Genomic DNA, 8,598 nt, shown 5'->3' with positions numbered 1-8,598 from the left:
CTTTTACCGTGGGGCCTTCGGCAAAATGACCTAACCTCTCCACAGCAGTTTCTGAGTTTTGAGATTGGGAGTAATAACTCATGGGGATGTTGTGAGAATTCAACATTATATTAGATATGTCATGCCTGGTACAACCGACAGAGGAGCAATATCTAGCCAGTGCAAAGCACATGGGATTATAATCAGGGGGATGCAAGTCACATCACGCCTTTCTGCTCACGTGACCTTGGGCAAGTGATAAATTAGAACTTTGATTTTCTCACCTATGGCATAGGAATGGTATCAGTACCCTCCCCAACTGGATTGAGAGAGCTTGTGGAGGTAACTTCAGTGGGGTGTATGATAGACCTCTTTGCTTCTTTCTTATCTCCCCACTTCTCTCTCTATTTGGCCATCCCAGCGTCTCCTACTTCCACATGGGAGGAGTTGCTTAAATACCTTATAAGAACTCAATGCTTTGTATTGATAGCATGTTTCCTGGGTCTTCTTTTTAAAAAAAAAAATCCTTTTGAGACAACTAGAACATTGACCACTTAACAATTTTCCTCTGAAGTCAACTGCTCTACCTAATGCCTTAAGCTAAAGGATATTGAACCCACTGGATGCCTTAAAGAAGCAACAGGAAAGTTTAACCTGTCTTCCTGCTCCTAAACATATTTCACAACTTTGCCTCAGTCTCACACATTTTTAAAATTACTACTAGTAATAGGTTATGCTAGGACCTTTTAGCAATCTGATAAACTGACTTAAAGAAATATCGCATGTTAATGAAAGGTAAGCTTTAATTAATAGAGATTAATGCCATTATTAAATATTTACCATTTAAATCCATCGATCAAAGGTATATGTAAAGTACTTGTCATGTGTTCAGCCTCCTGTTGGACTTTGGTTTTGAAAATAGAGACAGTTTCATGAAAAACAAATTGATGTCACAACCGTACTCTAGTACTTGGCAAATATACCAGACAAACAGCATATTGCTTTTGCCAGAGTCAATGGTCATTGACTTCTGCCTGTGTCAGCAGACATTTACTGGTTTGAGGACTCTAAAGCCTGAAACAAGGCTTTTTCTTTTTGGGGGTAGGGAAGGAGAGTATCACCAAAGAGGGTAAGTCTGGGAGTCTGTAGCTGAATTCTAGTCATAGCTTTTTAGCTAGCTTCGAACCCCAGATACATGGGTATAATCTCGCAGGACCTCTATTATTTATCCCCCCCCCGATTTATTGAAGTATAATTGACCAATAAAATCTGTATATATTGAAGGTATACAAAGTGCTGATTTAATGTATGTATACATTGTAAAATTATTACACAGTCAAGCTAATTAGCATTTCCATCACCTCACATAGTTACCACTTTAGTGTTCACCTCACATAGTTACCATTTTTGTGTGTGTGGTGAGATTAAGATCTATACTTTAGCAAATTGCAGGTATATGTATGATACAGTATTGTTAACTATGCTTACCATGATGCCCATTAGATCTCCAGAGCTTATTGATCTTATAACTGAAAGTTTGTACCCTTTGACCAATATCACCTCATCTCCCTCACCCCCCAACCCCTGGCAACCCCATTCTACTCTTCTGTTCTGTGAGTTCAACTCTGTTAGATTCCACATGTAAGTGAAATCACACAACAATTTATCTTTCTATGCCAGGCTTATTTCTCTTAGCATAATGTCTTTCAGGTTCATCCATGTTATAGCAAACGGCAGGATTTACTTCTTTTTTATAGCTGAATAATATTTCATTATATGTACTTTTTTTTTTTTCAGGTTTTAAAACTTTATTTGCATATTAAAAAATTGTGCATTCCAATAATTAAAATCATTTTAACAAAAAAAAAATGGCACTGATTAAACTGCATTTTACAGCCTGCAGGACACCTTGGACCAGCTTGGTTTTTACTCTAGATTTCACTGTCGACCCACCCAGCTCCTTCCTTCACCAACATGCAAGTTCTTTCCCTTCCCCGCCAGCCGGACAGGCAGATGGGAGAGGCAGGTGCGGCCTTCGTTGTCAGTAGTTCTGATGTGAAAAGGGGCAGCAGTCATTTAAACTGATCCAACCTCTTTGCATCTTACAAAGTTAAACAGCTAAAAGAAGTAAAATAAGAAGGCAATGCTTGTGGAATGTACAGTGCATATTGGCGGTGCGGGCCTCATTACGATTCGCCTGCTTGCTTCTCCTGTTCAATGGTTTCTTTGGAAGGCAGTGGATTTTTCTCTTGCGTTTCTGTCTTCTTCAATTTCGACTTATCGAATTTCTCAATCTCGGCCATATCGGGTTTGTCAGACATGGTTGCGAGGAAGCGGAGCGGAGGTGCGCGAGGAAGAGAAGTCCGACGTGCTCAGTGACTGCCGCCTATATGTACTTCTTTATATCTTTATCTGTCAATCAATCATTTATCTATTTCTCATTTTCTTTATCCATTCATCTGTCAACGTACATTTAGGTTATTTCTATGTCTTAGCAATTGTGAACAGTGCTGCATTGAACACGGGGTTTTGGATTTCTCTTAGAGATACTGATTTCATTTCCTTTGGGTATATACCTAAAGTGGGATTGCAAGATCATATATGGTAGTGCTATTTTTAGTATTTTGAGGATCCTCCATACTGTTTTGTATAATGGCTGTACCAATTGATATTGACACCAACAGTGCACAAGTGTTCATTATTTTCTCCACACCCTTGCCAGCACTTATCTCTTACATTTTTCATAATAGTCATCCTAAAAGTTATACAGCAATATCTCATTGTGGTTTTGATTTTTGTCTCCCTGATGATTAGAGATGTATAGCAACTCTTTGTATATCTGTTGGTTATTTGTATGTCTAGTTTGAAAAAATGTTTATTCAGGTCCTTTGTCCATTTTTTAATTCTTTTTTCTCCCCTACTGATTGATAAGAGTTGCTTGTATATTTTGGACATTAACCCCTTATTTTTATATTGATAACTTGAGGGGGTTGGGTGGTTTCTTGAACCGCTATCTCTTGTCCTTTGGGAACAGATTCCTGAAAGTGTGATATGCTATCTGGAAAGACGAGATTATAAGGTCTGTGGGGCAAGAGTCTTGACGTCTTTGTAACTAGGAAACCCCGAGTGCTTAAACATATAGATACCCAATAAAAAGCTTTAAAAAAATATTTATTTATTTATTTTTATTTTTAGAGAGGGGAAAGGAAAAAGAGAGAGAGAGAAACATCACTGTGTGGTTGCCTCTCACACACACCCCAACTGGGGACCTGACGTGCAGCCTAGTCATGTGCCCTGACTGGGAATTGAACCAGCAACACTTGGTTCTCAGGCCAATGCTCAATCCACTGAGCCACAGCAGCCAGGGCTCCAATAAAAACCTTCTGAATGCTGAACACCTGAGGACTGGATTGCCTGCAGAATTTGATTTTCAATTCAGAGCTAACTCTACTTATAGTTCTTCAGCTATGAATCTAAAAATTAATAACCAGCACACCTTTGGAGTAATAACAAAGGAAACTGAACCTGAAATGACAACTTCCATTGATGTCAGGGCTGGGAATTCCAGTACTCCGATCTCTCATCTATAGACTAGATTGTTTCTGGCATACCCATAGAGTGTGACTTATACTGAAAGCCCCATAAATGAAGCAATGATCTTTCCTTGATGGAGCAGATGTCTATTGTGGTGATGTTGTCCTGCTTAGTCATAAAAGACTTTTCCAGTGGCCCTGACTCTTTCTCTCCCTTTCAACCACCATCACCACTCCCATGGCCCAGCCACAGTTTTCTGTGGGTCCAGATATAAGATCAGGCCTGAGGAAAAATTCAGGAAAGGCAGTGATTGTGTTATTGGTGTACAGTGTTCTCATATTGAGAACATGCAACCTCAGCTCCACTCCCAGAGATCCAGTTTAACTGGATATTCCATAACAAGGAGGCCAATGGGCTGAACACCTCTCAGAAGGGAGGGGAGAATTATAAAAGCCATCCTGGCTCTTAGTACAGCCCAGCCAGTGAGCAGGCGAGGGGGCTGTTTTTCCTAACTTCAGTTCTCAAACTATGAGAACTTCTTCCCTCAATATTTAATAATATTGCTTTGTTCACCATTACTTTTCTTTTTTAGCACTGAAAACATTCATGTCAAGTGTATTCGAGGTTGGCCACATGTTTACAATTTTTTAAGTTTCTAGCTACTGGAAAGCTGGGAACCATTGTAATTTCCTCAGGAAGCTTTAACATGTCTTATCATTATCATGCTCTATCTTAAATGATATTTGGCAATGTTGAGAGGGAGCATTTCAAAATACATACTAATTTCTCAACAATATAATTCATAACTAGCTGTCATAACTTCTTCCTTTTTTGTTTTCCTGATACCTGCCTTTATAAGTGAAGTTCAATACCATGACACTTGACTTTCATTTAACATTCAAATTGACCATACTGACATCTCATTAACTTCCAAAGTGACTCAAAGATAGCTATCATTTCTTTCTTTCTTTTCTTCTTCTTTTTTTTTTTTAAGAAACTGCATACTGTTTTTCACAGTGGCTGCACTAATCTGTATTGCCACCAACAGTGCATGAGGGTTCCCATTTTCTTCATCTTTAGCAACACTTGTTTGTTGACTCACTGATGATAGCCATTCTTATAGGTGTGAAGTGATATCTCATTGTGTTTTAATTTGCATTTCTCTGATGATTAATGACATTGAGTTTCTTTTCACATGTCTATTGGCCATCTCTATGTTCTCTTAGGAGAAGTGTCTAGTCGGGTCCTTTTTTTTTTTTTTAACTAATTCCTTCTTTATTTTATTTATTTGTTTATTTTTAATGAATTAATTTGTTCGTTTGTTTATTATATTTTTAGAGAGAGGGGAAAGGAGAAAGAGAGGGAGAGAAACATCACTGTATGGTTGCCTCTCACTCGTGCCCCCAACTGAGGACCTGACGTGCAACCTAGTCATGTGCCCTGACTGGGAATATCATTTCTTTTAGTAAATATTAAGTTACAAACGAAAGAATTTATGAATTTTAGTATTAGTAATACTCTTATTTCTACCATTTAGACCCTCTACTTAGTTGATGTGGAAACTGTGTTTTAAAAAAGTTAAATAATTTCCTGCAGGTTACATTGCTGGGAGGTGGCAGAATTAGGACTAAAAGCCAGAGAAAGATATTGATCCTTAAATCAATGTCCATTTCTCTATACCAGCGATCTTCAGAGTGTGGTCCAGAAAGCCCTGTGAGTTCCCAAGTCTCTTTCAGGGAGTCAACGAGGTAAAAATTATTTTAATAATATAAGATGTTATATGTTTTGTTTGTTTTTTTAACTCTCATTCTCTCCTGAGTGTACAGTAGAGTTTTCCGAAGTTACATGGCATGTGATATTGCAACCGATAGAATGCAAGGCAGGTATGAGAATCCAATTGTCTTCTGTTATGTCAGACATTAAAGGGTTTGCAAAATTATAAAACAATACCATTATTCTCACTGATTTTTGGGAAATGTAGTTATTTTCCATAATAACTTGTGATTTATGTTAATACATATTAGGCTTTCAAAATTTTAAAATAAGTATTTAAGTTATCGCAGTTGTAATTTCTATATGTATATGTACATGTATATAAAATTCCAACGTTAACAGAAGAAAGCTCTTTTGAGTCCTCAGTAATTTTCAGGGGTATAAATGGGTTATGACCCAAAGTTTGAGAAGCCCTGCCCCTCATCATGTTGGTTGGTTGTAAGCATTGAGCAAGATCGGGCTGTAAAATCTCCAGAAACTCCTTTAAAACTCAACACATTAGTTCGCTTTTCACAAGTTGCTTTTCACAAGTCAGGATCCCAGCAGGAAACAGCATGTTCTGAAGGGACCACTGAGGGAATTTTCATGACGGTCGGTCGTACAAAATGGGTGAGCAAGGTTGTGGGAGACCAACAGGGGAGGGTGAAGCACCTGCAATTCTCAGGTAGCTTTACTTCCTCTGGGCCTGAAGAGGCAATGAAAAGAGTGATTTTTGGGACCAACTACACCTGTAATTGTAGGAAAAGGCTCTTTTCGAGGAGCTGTGGGGGGGCAGGCAGGAAGCAAGCTTGGTAGGGAATGAATTGGGGTGGACAGGGCAGGGGAGGGAAATGGGGGAAAAATTGAGACAACTGTAACTGAACAAGGATAAAATAAAATAAATGAGAAAAAAAGATTATGTAATTCACAGTGCCTCTTCAGGGAAATGAACACAAAATTTTGTACAAAAATAAATCTTTATGTACAATGATAAAAGAAATCACAATTTACAAACTTGAATAATCTGGCAAGTATGCACATCACAAAATCCTGAAAAATAGCATATTTTATTAATAGCCTGACACATCCCAAAAGTACTATTTTTCTATATTTTTGATTGCATACTCTTTAATCATCTTTTCACATGCTAAAATGTAACAACTTTTAGCTGAGAGAATAGAAAGGTGATTTAATCTTTCTTCTAGCATAGTTGATAAAAATTCATGTTTGTTATTAATAGTTTAGAAACATTTTGTTTCAACTTTATAACTTGCTACTGGGAATGCCATTTAAAATTTATGATTTGTTGTCAAATTTTCTTATGCCACGGCTGATCCTAAATACTTTTGAATTGATAGGTATTGACCATTCTTGCGGCGATTCTGTGTTATGAGCTTTACGTTATTTTTATTATCATCAGCACACACAGTTTATGACACCTCTTTTCCCTGCGGGAAAGCCCGGCTCCAACTCCTATTTCACACCGTGAGACTGGATATGATTCTCTGCTATGATTTTGATTCTTGCTGGCCAGCTCTGCCTTTCCTTGAAAAGGAGACTCATCCAAAGCTTTATCAAATTGCTTGCTCTGACTTTGACCTAAGGACCCCTGGGTGGTGTTCTGTTCTCAGTTAGATCCGGACAATAGCTCCACATGGTGGGATGAATTGCCACTAAATCAGTGGTTCTCAACCTTCCTAATGCCGCGACCCTTTAATACAGTTCCTCATGTTGTGGTGACCCCCAACCATAAAATTATTTTCGTTGCTACTTCATAACTGTAATTTTGCTACTGTTATGAATCGTAATGTAAATATCTGATATGTAGGATGTATTTTCATTGTTACAAATTGAACATAATTAAACCACAGTGATTACTCACAAAAACAATATGTAATTATATATGTGTTTTCCAATGGTCTTAGGAGACCCCTGTGAAAGGGTCGTTTGATCCCCAAAGGGGTTGCGACCCACAGGTTGAGAACCACTGTGCTAAATGATGTTGGATCCCCTCACCCAATACCCTCATGTAGAATAGTAAGCATGGAAAGAATAAGTACAATAACAACAATTTAAACTCACTTAGAATAAGGCGACATAGGAAACATTACACAGTGGCCATTGTTTCATGAGCAGGAATAACAGGTTTCCTTTTACTTGCCACAAGTGTGAGCTCCTTGGTCAGCCGCTCTGGTTACCAGTGGAGTATTTTCTAATAGGTTTCCCTTGTCCATTGACAAATGTGGACATATCTAAAAAAGGTTTTGCAGAGGAAGCTTGTGTGGGGGCTATATCAATCTCAAGCTCATTTTGTGCCTCATGAGTTTAGGAATTCGAGGTTTGTCTTAATGGCCAAGTAATCACAGGCTCTTGTTGTTTGCCAGGTATGCGTTTCTCTGGAAATACTCACATCTTAAATAAAAAAAAAAAAAAAAAAGCCTGCAATCATATTTCCATTTGCTTAACTCCAAGGTCAAGTAACTAGAAATTAGTCTTTAACTCTACAATCTAGCCTGAGATTTCTTTCTCCTAAAAATAGCATGGTGCTTAGCCTGTCCCTCAGTCCTCAGTTGAACTTGGGTTCTACCTTCTTGTTCTATCTCGTGCTGTAAGGAGTGAGAAACTTTCAGAGACAAAGCTGTGTCTTCTCTAGACTTTGCTTTCATAGGGGCCAATTGCAACGGAAGCCTTCCTATTTCTTATTGGAATTTTACGTAAAGTTGGAAGGACCAAAAAAAAAAAAGCAAATAAATGCAAGAAATAAATACAAGAAACAGACCAACAGTCTGACCCCGAAGAAATAGAATAGTTTTCTCTCTTTTGATTACTTCCTTATCCTAGGGAGGAGGGCACACATATTAGACTATTGCAGAGAGTTATTAAGTACAGATCACATCATTCAGGTGGTATAGTGCAGGTCTTCCCCCATGTAAGGGTATTGGTGAGATGGCAGATTTGACCTGGGAAGGTGGGATGGACAAGGTACTGTCCTAGAGAATCCCTGAAGAGAGGAAGTACCACTTCCTGGGGTTGCAGTTTCCATCCAGGGAAATAGAGGGCTGTGAGCATGGTGTGGGCAGGTGCGCTCATAAATCACCCATCATGAAATGGGCAAATGCATCAAAAGAGTGTTCAAAAAAAATTAACTGAAGCCAAATGCAGCCTCTCATAATGCCAGCTGGTGCACGGATACAGATGGGTTCCTAGAACACTCTCCTAGCAGGGGAAGCGTGTACTACCAGGGCCCCCCACCCACAGAAGATAATTCTGGGGCTTTTGGGGTCTCCCCTCGTACTTCGGTTTGCCTGGGACTTCCCTGTTTTAGTAGTGAAA

At 38.7% G+C, this 8,598-nt stretch overlaps 1 protein-coding gene across 1 annotated transcript; it reads right to left on the bottom strand.

Moving 5' to 3' along the window:
- Nucleotides 1-1,831: 1,831 nt before the first annotated feature.
- On the bottom strand, nucleotides 1,832-2,360 carry LOC150017981 (thymosin beta-4). Its single transcript, XM_090267585.1, has one exon. The coding sequence runs from the start codon at nucleotides 2,298-2,300 to the stop codon at nucleotides 2,166-2,168; it is 135 nt and encodes a 44-aa protein (XP_090123711.1). The 5' UTR covers nucleotides 2,301-2,360; the 3' UTR covers nucleotides 1,832-2,165.
- Nucleotides 2,361-8,598: the final 6,238 nt, after the last annotated feature.

Source organism: Furipterus horrens, unplaced genomic scaffold (genome assembly GCF_987537825.1).
Source record: "Furipterus horrens unplaced genomic scaffold, mFurHor1.1.pri manual_scaffold_2, whole genome shotgun sequence".
Taxonomy (NCBI): Eukaryota; Metazoa; Chordata; class Mammalia; order Chiroptera; family Furipteridae; genus Furipterus; species Furipterus horrens.
Note: the sequence above shows the minus strand (reverse complement) of the source record. Positions and strands in the feature narration are given on the sequence as shown.

Bases quoted from the DNA above. Each gene is read 5' to 3' on its own strand.
- LOC150017981 (XM_090267585.1), bottom strand. From the start codon at position 2,300: ATGTCTGACAAACCCGATATGGCCGAGATTGAGAAATTCGATAAGTCG.